This window comes from Thermoascus crustaceus (genome assembly GCF_041956765.1).
Source record: "Thermoascus crustaceus strain CBS 181.67 unplaced genomic scaffold VTN00scaffold_1, whole genome shotgun sequence".
NCBI lineage: Eukaryota > Fungi > Ascomycota > Eurotiomycetes > Eurotiales > Thermoascaceae > Thermoascus > Thermoascus crustaceus.
This window is the reverse complement of record NW_027192527.1, coordinates 2533288-2555554: the sequence shown is the minus strand read 5'-3', so window position 1 is coordinate 2555554 and position 22267 is coordinate 2533288. Positions and strand designations below refer to the sequence as shown.

The following is a 22267-nucleotide window of genomic DNA, read 5'->3' as shown; positions in this document are numbered from 1 at the left end:
TCGAATAAGGTCCTGCCCTTCCTTTTTGAGTCGCAGCGATACCATATACTATACTATACATATCCTACCTCAGCGGCCAGCATCGTCCATACCCAGTCCACTGGTGCTTTCAGGTTATCTCACCGGAACACCATCCTTACTACTCCTGTTAGACAGTCTTCGGCCCTTCCGAGACTGTTGACCAGTCATTCATTCGATCCAACAAGCAGAAAGAATCACATTCATTCAGCAACTGCGGCGCGTCGTCCGCCCCGGGCTATCCTTATCTATTACTTACAGGCAACTCGATATCCAGTGCAACATCTGGCAAAGAGTATACACCTAGTGCTTAATATCGCAAGACAAGATTCGGTGACACGATCATTCGCCCTTCGACGGAACCGCGCTCGGGAGTGTCTCGATCACCATCGACCACCCCAGAATCCATACGGTTTAAATAGTGAGTCAAGTTGTCATGGGCGCACATGGAAGATCGACGCTGGGAACAACAAAGCTGACAGTATCTAGTAGATAATAAAGAGCATCTCATTTCATAATGGAGGCTCCGTACGCGATGCACCCTGCTCCTATGCCAGGGCAATCGTTTTATTATTTCGCTCCGGATGCAGACTCGCAACACCGCCAACACCACTTCACCAGTCATCCATCCGATATGCAGCATTTCAATGGGCAGATGGCAGCTTTCCAACAGCCCTGCATGCCTGAGCAGCAGCAGCCAATATACGCTCCCGCAATGAACATGCAGCATCAGATGCCTATGAAGAATGCTTTCCACGGTGCGCTGAGCATGACGCCTATGGCCTCCCCTCAGCCATCTCACCTCAAGCCTACGATCGTTGTTCAGCAGGATTCTCCTTCTCTCATGCCTCTGGACACAAGGTTTGTGAGCTCCGACTTTTACGGATTCCCATCGACCCCGCCGCTTTCCACGCCGGGGAGTACCATTAGCAGTCCACCATCCAGCAGTGGTGCTCTGCATACGCCTGTGAATGGAAGCTTCTTCCCGATGGAGAAGGTGGAGGGTGTGAAGGAGGGGTGTGAGAACGAGGTGCACAGTGAGATTCTGGCCAACACCGACTGGTCGCGGTCGGATTCTCCCCCACTGACGCCTGGTGAGTGCTCCCGATTTGGTTTAGGCGTTCTTTCCCAGAAAAAAAAAACGGATTCGATTTTTGCTGCTGCGGCATATTATGTGTCAACTCCCTGCATTGATGAAGGGGTTTCGCATTGATGCAAGGGCATGGGGAATCTTGGAGGCTATTGGAACTATCAACTATTAAACACCCGACGGGCGGCCCGGATGCTAACCAAGCCGGCAGTGTTCATCCACCCGCCTTCGCTTACCACCAGCCAAGCTTCGGAGCTGCTCTCCGCTAACGGCTCTTGTCCCTCCCTTTCTCCCTCACCATCCCCCGTCTCAACGTTCTCGCAGCAGCCTCCGACGAGTCTTCCCGTCGAGCCCTCCAGCTCCGATTTCTGCGATCCTCGACAGCTCACGGTAGAGTCTTCCCTCTCCACCTCGACCGCCAACGACTTCCCCCCTCTCCCAACCCTCTGCTCTGGTGATGACGAGGAGCACAAATTGGTCCTGGGAGATGCAAGTGTGACTCTCCCTGCCAACGACAACACGCAGACGACCTTCGCCACTTCCACTGAGGATACCCTGACCACCCTTCCGAACTTCGACAGCTTCTCTGATCTCGATTCGGACGACGAATTCAAGGGCCTGGTCGACTTCAACCCCAGCGGCAGCGCGTTCTTCCTGGGCGAGAAGAGACAACGCGTCGGTCCTTACACTGTCGATGACGACTTCCTGAGCGAGCACAGTCTCGAGGATCTGGAAGACGAAGACGCTTTCGCCCGATCGGGTCTGCCCGCGCTTGGATCTTCGGACTCACAGGGTGACCCCGAGGACGCGACTGGAGACATGAAAGCTAAGAAGCGTGGTGCCTCGCGCAAGTCGATCAAGAAGTCCAACGCCTCTGAGAGCGATTCCGACACTCTTGGATCGGCGATCAAGAAGGCTCAGGCTAATGTCAACAACCGCGGCAACAATACCACTCAGACACCAGCCTCGTCGGCTCAGCAGACCACTCAGGCTCAGGACAAGGCGGAGGCCAATGTCCCCACATCTAGCTCGTCCGAGGCACCAGCTCCACAGCCAGTGCCTGTGAGTCGCCGGGGTCGCAAGCAGTCCCTGACTGACGACCCTTCCAAGACTTTCGTCTGCAGTTTGTGCTCTCGCCGCTTCCGCCGTCAGGAGCACCTCAAGCGCCACTACCGCTCACTTCACACTCAAGACAAGCCCTTCGAGTGCACGGAATGTGGCAAGAAGTTCTCTCGCAGTGACAACCTGGCCCAGCACGCTAGAACTCACGGTGGTGGTGCGATCGTTATGGGTGTTCTGGACTCGAGCGATGTCGCGCCTCCGACCTCCACATTCGACGATAGTGATGCTGGCGCATTGGGCGCTGTGCTCTACGAGGCTGCTCACGCTGCTGCTACCAAGTCAACGACAAGTGAGTCCTCCGATGGAAGTGCAACTGAATCTTCAACATCGTTGGACCGACGGCCCCTCAAGAAGCGCAAGCGTGACGAATCTGCATAAATCTGCAGCCCGTCTTTCAGTTTCCTTTTTTTTTTCATTCTTGAGGCGATTACGATGATATGAGACCAGGAGCTTCTTATTATTACCCATAATCGTTAAAAGGCCGTCTTGTAATCCTCTCGCGCTTGTCGATTTGGCTTGGGCTTTTGTGTGGTTTGGCGTCCGGGCTTTGGCAACGGTAATACCCGAAGAGCTTTTTCACTCCTTCAGCACATGTCTTTCGCCTACTTGACCCATCTTGCATCGCAGTCTCAGTTGAAGAACTGGAACGAAAATCGCATAACGGCTGCTGTGGGAACCTGGCGAACGAAAGGGAGTCGGCGGATCTGCTTGAGAGTTTAGAGCGATGACGAATTACTATTCTCTGAGCGAGAGAACCTGTGCGCGGGACATAAACATAATCCACTCCGGCATGTACTTTTGATTTATTGAATCCCATTTTCTTGGGGAGGGCGAGCCGACGGTCGTCACATTGTCCGTCGGTCTTACTCGACCCGCCATTTGACTTTTATTTATTCCCCTTCTTGTACTCAATTTTATCTTTTTTTCTACCTTCCTGATCATGCATTTCTATGTACTTATTCCCAATTTTTTTTTTGCTTTTTGTAATCTTGTTGTTTTTTTCGGTGCTGGTCACTTTGTGTAGTTTAATCTTTTCCTCTCCTGTCGTTTCATATCATCATACCCACAGCGATGTTTTTTCTTGCGAATGCATACTTTGATAATTCCCCTCCGATTTTTTCTTGCATCACGACATGTGTGTTTGGCGCGCTTGTTTTTGTTCTGTCTGCATTGTAGCTAGCTTCGTGTTGATTAGAACAAGTTCAGCCAAAAAGGGGAAAGATAAAACACTATTTCAGTATTTGGATTTGAATAGAGAAGCTCTTTATTCATTTGTTTTCCGTCGTAGCTCATCGTAGTTGTAGGTTTGTAATTGAACTACTCTACTCGGTCACTGAATACCTACTCGGGACTTAGGGGAGTGAGTCTTGTGCTCTGATTGGATTCGTTCTATCTATGGAGTACCTATGGGCCATTCCACCAGTCTATTAAATATAGACGATTAATTATCATAGTAAATTTAGGTGTCGACTCTTAAGTTATGCCACGAAGCGGGCCTAGTCATCTATCTACCTATCTATTGACCGCCCGGAATGCGGATCGAAAATCTTAAAAAAGTCCATCCATCCACAACCGTTAATGCCAAGGCTCCAGAGGTCTCGACGAAACTTCAAAACTTCAAATCCACGCCCCGTGCAAACTAATGCCAAGGAGACGTTGTGCGCATAACTGAATCTCTTTATTTTTTCCTACTCGTATTGAATTCTATTACTTCCTTGAGTCTCTCTCTCTGGGACTGGTCTGTGTGTGGTGCGAATTGTATGGTTCTCGAAGAAACAAACCCTCTGCCCCTCAGCGGAGGGACCATAACTTGAGCGAGCCGAGCCTCCCAGCAAATAAATTATTACAGTCTATAGAACAGGAGAGAGAGTGTGTGCTTCAGGCCCTGAGACTGAGATAAAAGCTTTTTTTATTTTCTTCCTTCTTTCTCTCTTTCTTTCTAGATACCCCATTTCGATTTTGTCGTTTCTTTCTTCTTATCTTCCTGGAGTGACGGTTTTTCCCTACCTACCTAACCTAGCTCAAAACTACACACCTTGTTCGCCCAACCATGGCACCTCCGCTCAACATCATCGCCCTCATCTCCGGCGGCAAGGACTCGCTGTACTCGATCCTGCACTGCATCAGGAACGGACACGACGTCGTCGCGTTGGCGAATCTCCACCCACCATATAAAGACACATCATCCAATGGTGCAGAACAAGAGGAGGATATCGACAGTTTCATGTACCAGACCATCGGCCACAGCGTGATCCCGCTGTACGAGACCGCGCTGGGGATCCCGCTGTACAGGGCCCCCATCACGGGCGGGGCGGTCGATACGTCCAGGATCTACCGGCATGATTATGCCGCGGAAGCTACTACTACATCCGAAGGGAGGGAGGGGGATAAGGATGAGGATGAAACCGAATCCCTAATCCCCCTCCTCCGACGGATCATGCGCGAACACCCCGAAGCCAACGCCGTCTCCGCGGGGGCTATCCTCTCCACGTACCAGCGGACCAGGATCGAGAATGTTGCCGGACGGCTGGGGCTTGTGCCGCTCGCGTGGTTGTGGATGTATCCAACTTTACCCCCGCCGGTGGAAAGGGCGGCGGTGGCGTCAGATGCGGGCCTGTTGGAAGATATGGCGGCCTGCGGGTGCGAGGCGAGGATTATCAAGGTCGCTTCGGGCGGGCTTGATGAGGGGGTTCTCTGGGGGGACGTTGCCTCTTCGGATGGCGACGTGCGGAGGAGGATCGTGAAAGGGATGAGGAGGTTCGCCGCTGAGGATTTGCGCGGCGCGGTGCTGGGCGAGGGAGGGGAGTATGAAACGCTGGCGCTGGATGGGCCGGGGTTTCTGTGGAAGCAGAGGATCGTGGTCGAGGAGAGGGAGGTGAAGGTTGGGGATGGGGGCGTGGGATATGTGCGTTTGAAGGGGGCGAAGTGTTTGCCTAAGTCTATTTCTACGGAGCAGGACAGGATAGGGCCGCAGGATGTAAGGCGACCTGCATTGCTGGATGAGAAGTTCGTGAACGTGCTTGGTGAGATTCAGTCAAGGGGCTACGAGGATGTGGAATCGACAACAGCGGTTGACCGACAGGTCGATTGGAATATCGAGACGGCTCTGTCAGAGAGCGAAGATACGTGGACTATTTCGAACGTTACCGCTCCAGAAGCTGGTCCCGGAGCCGGAAAACAGATGAAGGGAATAGCGAACAAACTGAACGAGATTATGAAGTCTTCCGAGAATATGAGATGCGGCCGGCGAGGAACAGAGGATATCGTTTTTGCTACCGTGCTCCTTCGATCTATGGGCGATTTTGCGTCCATCAACGGCGTGTATGCCACCCTTTTCAAGAAACCGAACCCTCCAGCGAGAGCCACAGTAGCCTGTGGGGATACTCTACCAGAAGGCGTCGAGGTCATGGTCTCCGTCGTCGTCGACCTGGGACCCCGGGATATGAGACAGGCTCTTCACGTCCAGTCACGGTCATACTGGGCACCTGCGAATATAGGGCCGTACTCGCAGGCCATCACGGTCCCGTCGAGTCCGGGTTCACGGATAGAGGATGGCGGTGGATTGGTCTATATTGCCGGACAGATTCCCTTAGAGCCAGCGTCTATGGAGATTGCAGAAGGGCTGTCTCAAGACGCGCAGACGTGGTTTAAGAACTACGCGTTACATGCTGTGCTATCTTTGCAGCACCTCTGGAGGATCGGTGCGGCCATGCAGGTCGATTGGTGGCTAGGTGCGGTTGCATTCTTGGCTGGAGAAGACAGGATTGAGAATAAAGCTCGGGTGGCATGGGATCTCTGGGAGAGAATGCACGCCCAGGGGACTGGTGAAGATGACGAAGATGAGCAGTCAGGGCTGGATGCTTGGGATATCAAGTACGGACGTCGTGGGGATCTTGGAAGCACCAAGCCTCGGGAGCAGGCTCTGCCAAACTTTGCAGTGGCAGAGGGGAGCTCATTAGTACCTCCATTCTTCGCCGTACAAGTTTCAGAACTGCCCAGAGGAAGCGACATCGAATGGCAGGGCCTGGGATCACGATGTGAGCAGGTGGAAGTGACTGCTGAGGACCGCAACTACGGACAGAAGATTCAGTCTGTGGTAAACGGATCCGTCTTCTTGAGTATCGAAATCGGAGAGCAGGAGTCAGAGTCTGCCTTTGAAACTAGCTTAAAACAAGCAATGGACAGTCGGGGTCGTGACGGGGAGCCATCGCAGGCAGTGATATACACCGCTTATCCGTTACCGAAGGGTCTCTGGAAGGGCCAGGTCGTCCCATGCAAGTCCGTTTGGGGGCCGCGAGGGCGGAGGCTGGCAGCAGCAATTGCTCTGCAGACAAAGCGGTAGTTAAATAGCATCAATATGAGAAATAAGCGTGGATATAAGGTTATCAGATGAACGAGAGGTACATGTCCGGTCGCAAACACCAGGCTTCCAGCCGAGAAGAGCGGGGATATCCGGTTCAAAATCCGACAGGAGCATTATCCTGAGGAATGCTTCCAAAAATAAAAGAGACAGAATCCAGATCTAGATCGGTGTAGAACTTGAGGCTGTACAGGTACATCAAGTGGAACACATTGAGGCTATGCTGTGGCTGGGCCTAGACCGTCTGGACTCCCTGCAGGCGTTCATACCTGGAATAGGTCTTGAACAATCTTGCTATAGTAGATGGCAACTTCATTATGAACAGGACAGCTGCAAAGCCACGAGGCGTTGAGGTTGGAAGGCCGTGTGCTTCGATATGTCAACGTATCTCGAACCAGATACCCAGGAAAGGCATGGCGAACTGGATCGACCCCTGCGGCCGTTAGAAAAATTGTTGGAACGTCGTCCCACTCTCCAAACGAGACACGAGCCAAGTGCACGGTCTCAGGTGGAAACGATAGTATCTTCAGCGAGCAGATCGCAATGTATGCACTGCAGAGACGACGGCGAGGTTCGGGGCGGCGGCTGACGCTGCGTGACGGAAGCAGAAAGCTTGAGCTGCTGAGGCCGCGTCAGGCATGTGATGCTCCCGAAACGTCCTCGTCCGCCTCGCCGCCCTGAAACTTTTGTCTATAACTGATCCTCGTCTCTAGTCTGATAAGCCCGGCGCTCGTTGTTTTCTTCTGTGTGATCTGGCCCGTTCAGAGTCGCCGATAAGACGTGGCATCGCTCGTGTCCGTTTCACACTCCCAAAAATCACCACGACATGGCGGTCTGGTCGACATAGTTGCGATACCTCATACGATGGTGCTATGGCATCCCACCGGGATCATGACGATAACATAGTCGATGAGCCCTCGGGCCTCAGGATCTCCGTGCCCGACGACGACAATCTGCGGCGGTTCTCGCGCTCCCCTCACCCTTACCACCGCACGAGCGCCAGGTTTCCGGACTCGGACTCGGCGCCCACAGACAACGGCGATATCTACAGCCAGACGTCGAGACGGTGGAGGACCCCCAAGACGTCCAGCGACAGCGGAACGGAGGCCGATGACGAGAGCACCGGTCTTCTGAAGGGCCTGCCTGCGCCTCCTGCCAGGCCACGAAAAGGCTTGCGCGTCGCATTGAACAGCGGGGAGGATCCGAGCCTGTGGTTTGTGCCCACTCGGCCATGGCCGTTCTACGTCCGGTCGCGGTCTCGGAGCTCGAGACGCAGTTCGAGCGAGGAGGTGGACGCAGAGGCCGCAGATGTGCGGGAGAAATCTGCCAGAAGACGACGGATTGAGGTGCTGCGCAGGCTGTCGGAAACGGCGTTGCTCCTCTCTGTGGGTGCGGTGGTCTTGATCAGAGAGCACGTTCGCCTGCTCGCGTCATCCTGGCATAGAGGTACGACCGTGGATAGTTCAATTCGTCAAACATTGAGGGTTCTCTACTGACTGGCAGGTAGAAATACTCACCCATGTTGCCCTCGTCGTTGGGCTCTACGCGCTGTACCCTTTCCGAATATCCAGGTGGAACCTTCGATTAAAACGCCCCCGATTATCGTTCTCCATCCCATCTAGCTTCGATCCCGCTCCGTTACTATACCCCATTATAATACCTGTTCTCGTTTCGCTGTCGTTGTCTCACCAGCATCCGGCGTTGGTTTTGCCGAACATAATTCTCAGCCTCTCGTCTCTGCCGCCGCCCGTCATTCCACTGTACAGATCTTTCCACGGGTACAGCCTAGGCCACTGGTTGATCACGTTGATCCCGATAATTGTCTCGGAGAAGTCGTTCAACAAGACCATACTCAGACCTTTGTCCCTCAGGGGCTTGGATTCGGAGATTCTCTTTCTCGTTTTCCCGTTACAGCAAGCATTGATACCCACCCTTGATTTTCTCTTGACGACCAGCCTTCTACCTGCTGAGCTGCAACTTTTGGCAACCGCTATAATAGATTTGCTTATTTTCTCTACTTCTTCCCAGGCGGAGATTCTTAAAGCATTATTGTGGCTTGGTGGAATATGCGTCTTTATCTCGTGCCAGCATGTCCTACGATGGGAGGTTGCTTTGGCCAGGGTTCCGACCTGGAAATTCCGTCGATCCCCCCGTCGGTCGCAGTCGCCAAAGAATATCTTGAATATCTTGGATCACAAGATCTGCCAGAAGCTGAGCCAAGTTGGCTCCACCGAGGAGCACACGTCGGACAGCGATGTCCCGAGCGGCTCGCTAGTCAAGCGGCGCAAGGCAGGTCATGGAACGTTCCCTGTCCGCTCGAGCTCGAGAGGGCATAGGAGAACTGGATCCAGGGAGTCAGCTTCCGCAATTGAAAATATCAGAATCGAGGACATCTTCCAGAATCACTTCAGGTTGATACGCAAAAGGCGGCATACGATTTCATCATTTGAAGAGGCTGCATTTCACCATAAGGCCAGGACTACCCCGAGCGGTCGACGAAAACGATCCCTGGCACCAGGTCTGGCCTCTTTCCTGTCGCTGACCGCTGCCCAAGCACAAGTTCGGAAATGGCTCTACGCTATATATACGTATGCGGCAGTTCTTCTCATAATAATGGGCCCCGTGAGGAAATATGTTGGTGAAAAGGCCCTTCACGGAAGAGAGCCATTCGGCTGGGCTTTTGGCTATCTGTTTGGGAATATTCCGCTGTCCAGATTTTGGGTTGTCATGTCGAATCTGGAGGGCTGGATTCCGCTCCCGCCTCTCCGCGACCCATCGACCGGCGGGGCCTGCCACCTAGGTTGGGTCGAACATTTGCGCTACGATACTTTCGGAGAAGCCAATACACGTCTGTTGATATGCGCGTACTGCATCCTTGTGCTGATCACAGGCATGGCCATCGTGTTCCGACTCAGCTCGGTCGTTGAGGTGGACACCAGGCGCAAGGTTTTCCACGGCATGATGGTCGTGATGTTCCTTCCGACAATATACATTGACCCTACCTTCTCCGCCCTTGCTCTGGCCCTCGTGCTCGCGATATTCCTACTCTTAGACCTCTTCCGTGCCTCCCAGCTACCTCCCATCTCGAGACCACTTACCCACTTCTTAGCCCCCTACACCGATGGCCGTGACCACCGCGGTCCCGTCATCGTGTCGCACATCTTCCTCCTCATCGGCTGCGCCGTTCCGCTCTGGCTCTCTCTCGCGGATACCCAGCGCGGCGGAAGCGCTCCTTGGGAGGGATGGGATGTTCTCTCTCGGGATGTCAGCATGGTCAGCGGAGTGATCTGCGTGGGCATGGGAGACGCCGCGGCCTCGCTGGTCGGCCGGCGATTCGGACGTCTCAAGTGGTTCTGGGGCGGAGGAAAGTCGCTCGAGGGTAGCCTTGCGTTCACCGTGGCCGTATCTATCGGTCTGATCTTTGCTCGGGAGTGGCTGGTCCTCGGCGGTTGGCAGCAAACGGGGACCTCAGACATTGGTGCCTCCTGGCCCGTCGTCATCGGGAAGTCAATCCTTGCTGCCGCGGGTGCCAGCATGACAGAGGCGGTCCTTACAGGAGGAAACGACAACGTCATTGTGCCGGTGGTGCTATGGCTGCTTGTGAGAGGATTGACCATTTGATTAATTGAGTCGAGTTGAATCCTCAGCCCCTTCATCCGGGAATGTGTATTTTTTTTGACCCTTTCCCCTGTACGAATTGCACAAATACCCGCAAAATGTGTCAATGCATTGTACATGAAAAAAGAACCAATAAATATATCGACCAGTGGGAGACAGACAGAGAGACAGAGATGTTTATATGAGATGAGATGGAGGAAGACACGGCGCAGCACACGGCATATGTTGTGCATGATGAACTCTTGAACTCTTGCTTCCATTGTTGTATTTAGATATCCTGTTCCATTCACGTTCATTGATTGATTGATTGATGTAGGATAGACCAAGATCAAAACCAAGACCAGGGGCTGGTTGGGTATGATGTTCCTGTTTTGTCCAGTGTCTTTTGCGCGCGCTATCTCTCTCTCTTTCAGGAGGCTTGATTTGCTTCCTTTCTTGTTTAGGGGGTTGGATTGACTAACTGTACTGTACTGTACATATATATATATATATATACAAGAGTATGTAAGATCACGAGTGTACGGTATACGAATACTGACTGGTCTATCCATTCAGTAATGGACATGGACATGACCATGGTCATGTCCAAATGATGGGAAAAGACCCTCTTCTTTAACATATCTGAAGAAGAAGAAGAAGAAGAAAAAGAAAAAGAACCGTTGTATGTATGGATTCTTCTTTTTTTCTTTTGAATTTCATGAGTTCAATCAACCTTATTGACAGGAGTAATTCTGTATCCCGTATCCCGTGTCTTGGTCTAAAAACTGAAACCTAGTAATTGAGTAGTTACAAAAAAAAACATAATACATCTCTCTCTCTCTCTCTCTCTCTCTCTCTCTATTTTTTGCTCTTAATTCTCATCACTACGTACCTTACTGTACGATCATCACTCCTCACTCACCATCAACCACCCTCGCCGACCTCTCAACCACCTCCCCCGCGCCCACCTTCCTCGCGGGCGTCCTGACAAACACGCTCCGCGACCAGCCATCCTTCCCCACCACCGTCTCCTTGACGAGCGTATACCCGCCCAGCCACGGCAGCAAAATCGCCCAGATGAGGTAGTACACCGCGCCCGCGCCGAACACGCCCAGCGCGACGACGCAGTGCAGGAAGTACGGGATGTCCTCGTAGACGCTCTCGCCCGCGTCCGGGGGTACGTAGGGCGCGACGGTGAGGTAGAGGTTGGAGAGGAAGAAGAAGATGGTTACGGGTAAGGTGGCGCGGATTCCGGGGGTCCAGGTGGGGAGTCTGTGCGGGAAGAGGTAGATGTAGATGAGGCCGGCTGAGACGAAGACGTTGACGATGGAGAGGGGGTAGGAGATTAGACTGTATAACATTGTTAATATATATGTTTGCTAGGATGGAGAGTAAAAGGGGGGGAGGGCGGCTGAATGGATGGTTGGGGAGAAGGAGGAGGACTTACTTCAGCAAAAAGTTATATGCGTCTCCTGGAGGAGGTGCCAGCATGATGATGACGGAGACGATGTAGTGCTCGAGCAGTCCCGCTGCAGGGGAGTTGAAGGGCCAGTTGCTGGCCCAGACTTTGGAGAAGGGGAGCACGCCTTCGCGGCCCAGTTCCTGGACGACTGTTCCGGGTTAGTATGTTGCGCCTCTACCCAGCCCAAGACGTAGTGTTCATAAAGAAAAAAGAGGGGAAAAGGAAACCCTACTTCGCCCCTGAGAGAACAAGACCGACAGAACATTGCCAAACGCAGACAACGCCACGAAAACAGACATCACCCTCTCCGCCTTCTCGCCAAACATGTTCCGGAAGAAGGACGCGGCCAGGATCCGTCCGGACTCCAGGATCTCCTCCTTGGGGACGGCCGCGAAGTACGCGATGTTGACGAGCATGTACAAGATGCCAACGGCGAGGACCGCTGTCGGAGCGGCGATCTTCAGGGTGCGGATGGGATTTTTGGTCTCACTCAGAGCCTGCACCACCGTCAGAAATCATATCAACCAGGTAGAAGTCTCCGACAGATGTCAACATACGTAGTTGGCATTCGAATACCCGATATACGACCAGATGACATTATACAGCGCCGTGACGATACCATATCCACTGCCTCTCGTTCCCGCAAAGGCATTCGAGAAATTATCCGGCTTCTCGATCTTCAAATGACCCGCCAGCGCAACCCACCCCGCGACGACGATGATCAGGATGATGATCAGCTTGATCGCGCCCAGCAGGTTCTGCAGACGGAGACCCCACTTCAGCGCCGTGGAGTGGATGAGAAAGGCCGCGGAGATGCAGGCCAGGCCGATGCCTCGCTGGTTCCACCGCGTGACCTCGACCTGCGCGGCGTTGAGGATGTACTCGCCGAAGATGACGCTGTTGCCTGCGGCCCAGCCAAGCAGGACGGCGTAGGCCGCGAACATGGCCGTGGCGAGGAACTTGGGCTTGGTGTAGATGTATTCGAGGTAGTTCTTCTCACCTCCATTCCTGCAGGAATTAATACCCAATCGCTTGATCGATCATACATCAGGTTTAAAACGTACTTCGGAATAGCCGTCCCCCATTCCAGATAGACGGCCGTTCCCGCCATGGCAATCACCATGCCCGCGACCCAGATGAACAGAGACAGCCCGACACTGCCGCACAGCTCGAGGATGGCGCTCGGGGTCGCAAAGATACCCGTGCCAATGATCCGGTTGAAGATGAGAAAGGTGGCGGTCACGACCCCGATCTGCCGTCGACTGTCGGGAGTCTCCTCAAAGACGTTGCCGTCGTCTGGGACGGAAGGGTCAGCTCAAACTTTCAATGGCCTCCAATTGTGAGATAGGATACGTACACAGCTTTGATATCCCATCCGCCCTCCGCGGCTGGGCATTCTCCGCCGCTATGACGTCGGGGATCGCGCCCTTCTGGACAGAGAGATCCGGTTCCTGAGAGGAGCTCATGTTGAATGAAGTGAGTCTCTGTCCGACAGGGAAGCCTGGTGTCTAACGTCCCATAGCCTGGAGGGCAGTGGGGCCGGTCGGGGAGAGGTCTGTTTATATGAAGGTAGAATAGAGTCTGGACCTTGGGGTTTTTTACACCCCAGCAGTCCCACGGTGATAGATTGTGATGACGATACCCGTGCTGCTAGCCTGCTGTTGACTGACGGTGATGATGTGCTCGGGCTAAGAGTGGCGCAATAATGGGACACGATGCGGAAGCTGAGACAGAGTGAAGTCTGATCCTCTCCGCTAGCTTGAGTAGGCAAAGAGAGTAAATAATAGCTCAGAGATATAGGAGGAAAGTTCAAGAGAAAGAAACAGTAGGTAGGGAAATAATCGGCACGGTCCGACGTCCACACAGAACTTAAGAAACTCGAGACCAAGTCTCCCCACTCAAGTCAAGCTTCAAGATCGAGAAGAAAGCTGAAGACTGGAGCTTTAGGAGGAAGAAAAGGAGGACAGTCCATCCGGTACCTGTCCGCGCTAGGGCGGAAAAAAAGCACATGGCAGATGTAACGTCGATGGCGCCATGGGCAAAAATTGGCATGAAAAAAGAGATCTCGTCAGATCTCCGCTAGCTTAACCCAAACGGTGATAGAGAAGCAGTCAAAGCGTCAATGGATCGCGCTCGTCATCCCGCGGGCGTCCAGAAGACGGCGGAGATACGCTGGATCCATGGTTACGGGCACGGAGCGGACGGGCGACCTCTTGGCTTGTAGCGATACAGGACAGGCAGAACACGCTGAAGCCGTGGGATCACAGCAGCTATAACAGCTATGGCAACTATACAGCATGGACGCGGAGACGGGGCCGACGGTGGAGCGCTGACACATCGAACGCGGGAGCGGCAATCACGCAATTTTCGCCCTGGCCCGCGTCGCCCCTCGGGATCCCGACGCTCTACTCGGTAACGGGCTCTTACGTGGAAAAGAGCTATATTATACCATCACCAATCTGATTCATTATCGTCGGTAGCCAATGCGGAGAGACAAACCACCCAGTAGACGCGAGTTCGCAAAAGCTCCCGATCCTCCCCTCGACTGAACAACCCATGCAACGCCTGCTCCCTTCATGTCCCTGCCCAGAAAAGAAAAAGAAAAAGGAAAAGAAAACATATGTACACCAGATGTCCATACATCAACAAAGAGAGGGCCCCTGCACGAGCGATGCGCGGTCATGCCGTCCCGTTTCACGCCTGCAACCGTGCCGTGCCTTGCAGCGCCGTCCCACGCGCCCCGTGCGGTATTCGTAAATGACATCCGGAAGAAAAGAATGCAAAAGCAGAGTGTCGAGTGTGTCAGTCTGTAGATCCCGTCCCGAACAGACACAAACGCCGGTAACAACAACGATGAACTCCCTCTGCTCCTCCCATTTGATATACGACAAACTGAGTCAGAACGTTAGTAGATATCCAACGATCATCAAGGAAAAAAGCCGCCCAGCATAACATCGCGTGAGAACACTTCGAGTCGTAGAACATGATCAAGGCCACCGAGGCAAACATGAAACACCACTCTGAAAGCGGAAAGGGAAAAAAAAGAAAAGAAAAAAAAACCAGGGGAGGTAACGCGAGTACAGAATAACATCCAACGGGTGGAGTATAAGTGGAAAACGAAAAATTAGTGCTGCGTTGACCGGATTACGGTCTCGCTGCAGTTGGATGATAACCTGTCGAATAATCAGGTGTTCCTTGGAGTCCTGCTTTCACACAGGAAAGCTCCGACGACAAAGGTGCCCGTCCCCTGATTCGGCAGTAGTTTCAGGGTGCAAAGTCGTATAACCCTTCGAGTTTGCGACAAGACTGCTAAAGACACATCTTCTGTGCCAGGGACGCGACACTCCTTGAAAAAATACCATCAATTTCTTTCACGCAATACCTGATGTATAAAACTCCCGGTTCATTTGGGTGGAGTAGCCCCGATCGCGGGAGAAACAGGACGTAGATTCGACGTCGGAATCTTGCCAGTCGGCGGCACTGGAGCCGACGCTCGCTTCGCCATCAGGGCGATCTTCTTGCGAAGGGAGGCGAGACGACCGCGAATACTTGAGACGACTACGTTCTGTCAGCAACTTAATTTTGAAAGGGGCAAAGAGGACGGGTGCTTACGCTTCACTACAACTTTCCGGTCTTCCACCTGAACGCCATCAAGGACAATCTTGTCCTGATCGGCTCCTTTCTCTGCCTCGTTGCCTTTTCTCGGCCGTGGCACTTCATCGCTCTCCAACACTGCCTCGAGCATTCTGATGGCCGTGACGTATGCAATCTCACAGCCAGGGAGGTCTTCTCCCGTGAGCTCGCTGATCGCAGCGGCCCTGCTCATTTCAAGGGCCCTGTCATACATGAGCTTCTCTGCGGTGACTCCGGTGCTGACCACGACGTTGTCAGCTGACGTTCCCAGCCCTCCCGTGGTAGAGGAATCGGGAGGATGATTGTTTGGATGGCTGGGATGGTCCGGAGGCAGTCGCTTTTGCCCTTCGATGAGCTTCAGGCGAACGAATTCAGCCTTCTCCAGCACCTCATTGAACCGGTTCCGGACCCACTGGACAACGTTGTTGATGCGGGTCCCCACCAGCGCACTGGTAGCCGACATGCCCTCCCCTCTGGGTGGAGAGTCGCCGAAGACTTCACCACTATTCTTGCGGGCCCACCAAGCACCTGCGATGTCCATCGACTTCGCGAGCAGTGCTAAGGCTTTAACGTAAAGCACCAAAGCCTCTTCGGACAATGTCACTATCGCATCCACAGTCAACCCACCATCAGCCAAATCTGAAGTGTCCCCGTCACCGGCTGGAGCACCAGGTTTAGCCGCGTCCGTCGAGGGCGTCAGGGGTATCAGCTGTTTATATTTGACTTCCGCGAACCCGTAGACAACATCGCTTCGAGTCGCACATTCCTCAATAATCTGGACAGTCTTGGTGTCTTCGTCCAAGGCAACATTTGTTTTGGCGCCATCTCCGACGATCATGAGACTGCCCTGCGTCGTTGGGTACGCCGGGTATGGGTTATATCCCAACGGAGGAGAACGACCGCCCTTGGCCAGAGGGGGGGAGAAACCGACACCGAAAAGCCGGCCGCTGGCCATATTGATGGCCTTGGAGATGGCAGACGTCGTCGGACTCTGGCCATATCTGCGTTCATAGGAGCCCTGGCGATGGTGGCCGGCCTCGGATCGATTCCGCCCAGGAGCAACTTGCATGGCTTTGGAGGGAGCAGCCTGGTTACCAGCAGCGGATGGAGCGCCGTGCATGGTTGTTCGACGGGGTACAGCCCCCTGCTTCGAGGTAGTCTGGTTAGGCAGTCCACCATGGATGCGTGGACTATTTGCAAGTTCGTCTGCAAACGCATTGACTTCCACTGCGCGCTTCTCAACGACGACGTAATCTCGCTCAAAGGCGACGTCTTGCGCAGCACGTTCTCTCTCTTCCCGTGCTGTCACTTCCTGCTTCTGTCGCTCCCTCATCTGCTCGTGGGAAGGCGATGAATCCGGAGGATACGTGGTTCGACTCCTCTGGCGTTCCATGGCGGCGGCTGCAGAATTGCGGTCAAGGAGCTCTTGCCGCCCCGGTGCAGTTGTGTGAGAGACCACGCCAGGTCGTTGAGCTGTAACTGCAGCCCGTTGCAGGTCTCTTCCTGCGGGCACAGGCTTTTCCCCACTGGCTGCTCGACGCATGGGGCTGGCATCTGGGGGAGTCTCCGACCGTAACCGAGGAGTGAGGGGCCGTTGAGCATTCGTCAGAAGGGGTGACTCTCGACCTCCACCCTCTCTGGCAGCCCTTGTGAGCCTCGCCTGGTCAGCGGCTGCGGCATCCGCATCGGCGGAACGGCGACGTTCGGCCGGCCGATCCTCGCCAGCCAGCCCAGGTATCTCGCCCTGGATGACGATGTTGTCAAAGAAGTCTTTGAATGTTATTCTCTCCACGGGATTCCGTTTCAAAAGGCCCCGGATGAGCTTCTTGATGTCATCGGACGCTTCGTTGTCCTCCGGGAACTTGATCTTGTCCTCTCCCCTCTCGATCTTCCGGAGGAGCTCGACGTGATTCGTTGCCCGGAATGGCGGCTTGCCTACCACCATCTCGTACAAGACCGTTCCAACAGACCAGAGATCGGCCTTTGCATCATACTTCTCGTATCTCAAAATCTCCGGGGCCATGTAGAGCGGGGAGCCGCAGAGTGTTTCCGCCAGGGAAGTAGATGGGAGGGAGCGAGCAAACCCGAAGTCTGCAATCTTGAGCATGGGAAGTGACTCGAGCCCCGCCACGGGCGTGAACGAATCTTCACTTCCCTTGTAAGGTACAATCGGAGGAGGAGCATGGCTCCTGTAGGATGCAGGAGCGGGACAAAGGAGAAGGTTCTGGGGTTTGATATCGCGATGGATTAGGTTCCTGTCGCGGAGGAACTTCAGGGCGCTGGCCAGCTGCTTGAGGAAATGCCGGACGACCACCTCATTGAGGGCGCCCACACGGGGATTGGGGTATTTGGCTATCATATCCCGAGTGTACCGGTGGTCCCCGAGGGTATCCCGCCGCTTGATGAAGAGCGAGAGGTCCCCGAGAGCGCAGTACTCCATGACCAGGTGGATGTGCGAGGTGGATTCATGGCAGTCGATGAGAGCAACGATGTGAGGATGGTGGAGGCCCTTGAGGATCTCGATCTCCGAGGACAGGTTATCCTTCAGCTTCTTGTTGAGCTTCCCGAGGTTGACCGACTTGATGGCCACGTAGGAGCGGTGTTTCTGGGGTAATCGATTAGCAGAGCCGCTTTCAGAAGAAGGCTTTTCTGCGTATAAGCAAGGTGACCACGAGAAGGACATTGGGGAAGGGGGCTCTATGTAGGTATAGAGAGGGAGGGAGGGATGACTCACGCTATGTATGCCCTGGTAGACCGTAGCGAAGCTGCCCCGTCCGATCTCATCGAGCCTCGTGTACCGCCCTATGGGCAGCTCCCTGTGAGAGCCCTCTCGCGACCTCCTGGGAGGTTGTTGAGCTGCCATGGCTGTGGGTGCTGGAGATGTCGAAGCGCCGCACACGCCACTTGAGCTCTACCAACCACTTCTCCGTCACAACTAGCTCAACAGCAGTAGGTAGGATGACGGAGAGCGGCCGTTGCCCATCAGGAAGAGAAGTGGAGGGCTCGACCTGAGGGATGGGAGGCGGGAGAGGACGGAGAGATGGGGGGAGGTGACGGTCGAGGTCGGGACAGGGAGCTTGCGGAGCCAGGGATGGGCGAAACGAGGGAACGAGGCGGCTGGCTGCAGGAACGGCAACCGGCCGAACCGTACGACGTCAACAGAGAGCTGCAACGGGTCGTAGGGCTGGAGGCGACGAGATCTGGAGAAGGGATGGGATGCAGTCGGGAGCTCCGGGGTTGTAGGGTTAGAGAGAGAGAGGGATGGGAGATGCGGAGAGGTCGAGGAGCTGGACGGGAGGGAAAGGGAGGTCGAGGTAACGACAGACTCGGAGAGATGATGTGATGTCTCGCAGGCCGCAGATCCAGGGAACCCGGGCAGAGACTCCAGAGAGACAGCAGGAGAGCCGTCCGAGGTCGAGCGAGATGCCCGTCTTACGGACGAGGTCGAGGCCGCCGCGCAAGGCGGTCAGGAGGGCGGGCGCGCACGACTACGCCGCTTTGGGCGACAGGGCGGCTTCCAAGGTTGAGTAGGACCCTGGAGACGGCGGAGACGGCGTCGAGTCGGTCTGCTGCGGTTCGAGAGATGGAGCGGAGAAGGGGAGGGGGCGGAAGGGGATGGAGGTAGGGATAGGGATAGGAGAGAGAGGAGATGCAGACACCAGCGAGATGGAGATGCAGGCAGACGGAGTGACCGGCTTGCTGAAACACCTGGATGCGGCTGCTCAACATCCTGACTCATCTCGACTTCGTTATCACGGGCTTCAACTTCACCATGACGCCATCCCCCTTCGGGCACAGTCAGGGCTTCGTCCTTATCTCTGCCTGTGCATCCACGGATCTCACGCTCTCTTTTTTCTGAACTCAACTGGCTGGTCGCCGTCCTGTGACAGCCACTGCAGCTCTCCCTTTGATCCCGTGAACACTGCCTGCCTGACCCGTCTCTCTATCTTCCTGCTGCACACAACTCCTCGGACACCTGATACTGAAATACCAACACCTCGATATCCATCCCACCAGGCCTATCGCTTCCATTATCCACCGTTCCTCCTCCTGCTCCTTGCGCTGCAGCGAACCGGACACTCTCGACGTGGCTTCCCTACGTCAGTTCCAGCAGACCCCGACAGCCACGCCGCTTATGCCGAGCTGGCCGGCCCCGTCACCTTGCCGGGGTGGAGACAGTATCACATCGTAGAATATTTTAAGACCGTTAGTCCCAGGCAGGCTTGCAGGCCAGGCCAACGGTCGTCGACACCTCAGCTGCATGGAAACACCTTCTCCGCGGTCGGGGAACGGCTGCCTATCGATAGTTCGAATCGCGCTAGCAGCTAGCTAGGCCCCTTCGCCTTCTCCCCACAGATCGTCCGATCCACCCTTCTATCTATTATCTATGGATCAATCGGGCCACGCCCTCGCGGAGCGTGGTCGATGGATCAATTCCGCTCGCGCACTATTCATTCAGAGTATATGTCCCAGGCACGCGGTCAGAGCACAGATCTGATGCAGTACTGTGTGTATAGATAGAAGCCCGATGCTAGGGGTCCGGAGGGCCCTGACCAGCGTTTCCCAACAAAACGTTATATACCTACCACCTTAGGTTTAGTAGTTCGATAAAACGCCCTTTTTCTTTACACATAAGATACGTCAACTATTGCGTATACTCCGAATTCCATCCAACGCTCCGGTCTCCTAGGAAACAAAGATAGAGACGATCGCGAACCTGAAACCTTAGACCACCCCTAAACCGCCTCACCGGTCCGTTACCCAGGTAGCAGGTACAGACATCTGGGACCCCGCTATTATTAGACAAACCTCATTTAGGTTCCTGCCAAGGTAACTCCGTAGAGATAGATCGGTTACAAACTATCTACATATCGTATCGAACACCCCTTCTTCTGGATGCACGATATCTCTGCCCTTTATCCGTAGGTCCGTAGGTACCTGGATACCTGAAGTCCGTGACCGCCCTTTTCCCAAGTATGTACTGCAAACCACAACCCAGCCTCTCAGATGGCGATTTCCTACACAGGACCTACCTGGACAAATAAGATTCGTCTGACCCTATTAAAAACTAAACTTGTGCAGTGCAGTAAGCGAGATCTCCATTACAGGGAAATACCTGGTTCAGCCGGCACCCCTAGTCTGTCTAGACACACGCCAACCGGTTCAGATTCAGATCAAGTACCGGGTTTCTTTCTTTAGTTATCACTGTCACTAATCACCCACTGCCCTGCAGCTAGCCACTGCGAAGGCTCGTATCGTATTCAGCTATCTAGGTACCTAGCTAAGGTAAATCCCGAGTACCTACCTAAGCGAGCAGGTCAATTATTCTTCTCACAAAGAAATTCAATTCCATAATAATTCTCTCTCTCTCCCCGCCCCTTTCATTTACTAGAAGGCCTCATTGAGACATTTAACATTATCAACATACCTACCTACCTCCCTCCCCTACCTACCTAGGTAGGTACTTAACCTTTCATAGCTTGCCTTTGCCTTTGTCTTTGTCAATTAATTAACACAGGACCTGCCTGAAAATTGAGAACCGCTCAAAAATCCTGGATGAAAAACAAAACAGGACAGAACAAAGCTTGTTTCAGACAAAGCAAGGCAACAACGACCCAGCAAAGAGACTGGACTGGAAAATTAATCCACACAAACACACACACACACACAAAGAGAGAGAGGAAAAAGAAAAAAAGAGAGAATTTTTTGGGAAGGGGAGCTCTATCGTCGACATCTGACACCTTTATAATGCTACCTAGGTAGGTAGGTACCTACCTGGCCTGTATTAGAGCCTGCCAGTAAGGTGTCATTCTACAGTAGCCTATTACGGAGTATTACTTAGTAGCAGCGCTCTCTTATCCTGTGAATGTAGGGTGCGGTTGTAAGTCTATTTTATCCATCTAGATAGGTACTTATTTAATGAGGGCGGTTAGGTACTTATGCTATCTACCTAATGTTTATCATCAAAATCGTTTACCTACCTCCTTTTCATACTGATCTATTATATTATCTAACTAGATTATCGCTAAACGTGCTTTGGAGTTTTTCGGGGCATCTGGTTTTATTCGATTTGGATAGGGTCAATGTGAGCAAATAAATAAGTAAATGAATGAAATTGGAAAGACCGGAATGCCGTGCGCTCTTCTAGGTGATAACTGAATCTGCCTATTTTTAACCTTGTGTGGCTTTCTCAGTTGATGGGAGAGTTATATAAAAAACTATTACAAGATATAGTAATATCGGACAAATAAATAAGTTATCGATAATTCCTTAAAACCTTGAGATTTTCTTCCCGTCTAGGAACCAAGTTCTGCGATATACCTGGAGGGATGCGAATGAGAACAGAGACCATGGTACGAAGATGGATGTAGAACGTTGCCGCCGCACATGCGATGTATCTGTCAAGCCGTTAATGGCCTTGGGCTTGCCTCTCAAGTACGAGCTCAAGGTATTCCGCCTGTATCCTTTTCATCCGGTCCTTGAAATCCTCCTGCCAATCGACGACTCCAACAAGCTGAGGAAATCTTTTCTCAAGCCCTTGCAGCGTTCCGTCCACTCGCGCAGGTACGCAGTTTCCTCCCGGGAATTCGACCACCAGACATACGCACAGGACGCCATACCGATACCGAGAGACGCGATACCCGCAACGGGGATCAAGGGAGTGAATGACAATGCCATCGCTTCAGCAGCAGCGGCACCGCTGAATATGCTTGTGACGAAACCCGAAAATCCAGCAAAGAAGCCTTTCATCCCTGACGTTTCCTTCTTCCGGAGGACATTTCCCCATCGGAAGAATTCATAGAACTCTTCGATCGTCTTCAGCCTGGTCTTGTCATTCCCACAGGGGATCAAGCAGGCGAGTCGGATGGCGAAGTCAAAGCTGTTCCACCAGACAACGTTGTATCCTCCTGACCAGGCATCTCGAAGGGGGCGATAGACTATGTATATGTAACCTTGTTAGCCAATTTCAACTCCCCCCCTTCTC

General features: G+C 53.5%; 10 protein-coding genes across 10 annotated transcripts in view; 5 read left to right on the top strand and 5 right to left on the bottom strand.

The window, feature by feature from the left end:
- Nucleotides 1-535: 535 nt before the first annotated feature.
- Nucleotides 536-2608, top strand: VTN00DRAFT_907 (uncharacterized protein; the record flags this gene model as incomplete). The annotated part of the gene is made up of 2 exons (XM_069435989.1): nt 536-1112; nt 1320-2608. 2 exons carry the CDS (start codon nt 536-538, stop codon nt 2606-2608), a joined length of 1866 nt encoding a protein of 621 aa, XP_069291614.1.
- An 82-nt stretch (nt 2609-2690) lies between these two features.
- VTN00DRAFT_906 (uncharacterized protein) lies at nt 2691-3047 on the bottom strand (the record flags this gene model as incomplete). Its single annotated transcript, XM_069435978.1, has 1 exon — nt 2691-3047. One exon carries the CDS (start codon nt 3045-3047, stop codon nt 2691-2693), a length of 357 nt encoding a protein of 118 aa, XP_069291613.1.
- A 1233-nt stretch (nt 3048-4280) lies between these two features.
- On the top strand, nt 4281-6572 carry VTN00DRAFT_905 (uncharacterized protein; the record flags this gene model as incomplete). The annotated part of the gene is made up of 1 exon (XM_069435967.1): nt 4281-6572. One exon carries the CDS (start codon nt 4281-4283, stop codon nt 6570-6572), a length of 2292 nt encoding a protein of 763 aa, XP_069291612.1.
- Nucleotides 6573-7462: 890 nt separating this feature from the next.
- Nucleotides 7463-10211, top strand: VTN00DRAFT_904 (uncharacterized protein; the record flags this gene model as incomplete). The annotated part of the gene is made up of 2 exons (XM_069435956.1): nt 7463-8036; nt 8098-10211. The coding sequence occupies 2 exons, from the start codon at nt 7463-7465 to the stop codon at nt 10209-10211; spliced, it is 2688 nt and encodes an 895-aa protein (XP_069291611.1).
- An 890-nt stretch (nt 10212-11101) lies between these two features.
- VTN00DRAFT_903 (uncharacterized protein) lies at nt 11102-13115 on the bottom strand (the record flags this gene model as incomplete). The annotated part of the gene is made up of 6 exons (XM_069435945.1): nt 11102-11537; nt 11635-11797; nt 11882-12146; nt 12207-12657; nt 12714-12945; nt 13007-13115. The coding sequence occupies 6 exons, from the start codon at nt 13113-13115 to the stop codon at nt 11102-11104; spliced, it is 1656 nt and encodes a 551-aa protein (XP_069291610.1).
- Nucleotides 13116-14291: 1176 nt separating this feature from the next.
- Nucleotides 14292-14658, bottom strand: VTN00DRAFT_902 (uncharacterized protein; the record flags this gene model as incomplete). The annotated part of the gene is made up of 2 exons (XM_069435934.1): nt 14292-14541; nt 14603-14658. The coding sequence occupies 2 exons, from the start codon at nt 14656-14658 to the stop codon at nt 14292-14294; spliced, it is 306 nt and encodes a 101-aa protein (XP_069291609.1).
- Nucleotides 14659-15052: 394 nt separating this feature from the next.
- On the bottom strand, nt 15053-18145 carry VTN00DRAFT_901 (uncharacterized protein; the record flags this gene model as incomplete). The annotated part of the gene is made up of 3 exons (XM_069435923.1): nt 15053-15207; nt 15262-17926; nt 18017-18145. The coding sequence occupies 3 exons, from the start codon at nt 18143-18145 to the stop codon at nt 15053-15055; spliced, it is 2949 nt and encodes a 982-aa protein (XP_069291608.1).
- Nucleotides 18146-18373: 228 nt separating this feature from the next.
- Nucleotides 18374-18809, top strand: VTN00DRAFT_900 (uncharacterized protein; the record flags this gene model as incomplete). The annotated part of the gene is made up of 2 exons (XM_069435912.1): nt 18374-18526; nt 18636-18809. 2 exons carry the CDS (start codon nt 18374-18376, stop codon nt 18807-18809), a joined length of 327 nt encoding a protein of 108 aa, XP_069291607.1.
- A 185-nt stretch (nt 18810-18994) lies between these two features.
- Nucleotides 18995-19611, top strand: VTN00DRAFT_899 (uncharacterized protein; the record flags this gene model as incomplete). The annotated part of the gene is made up of 2 exons (XM_069435899.1): nt 18995-19090; nt 19300-19611. 2 exons carry the CDS (start codon nt 18995-18997, stop codon nt 19609-19611), a joined length of 408 nt encoding a protein of 135 aa, XP_069291606.1.
- Nucleotides 19612-21750: 2139 nt separating this feature from the next.
- VTN00DRAFT_898 (uncharacterized protein) overlaps nt 21751-22267 on the bottom strand; it is a gene marked incomplete at both ends in the record, with an annotated part of 2690 nt that continues 2173 nt past the window's right edge. Inside the window, one exon of the mRNA XM_069435888.1 lies at nt 21751-22220. Coding sequence (XP_069291605.1) covers nt 21751-22220 — 470 coding nt within the window. The remainder of the gene's footprint in view (nt 22221-22267) is intronic.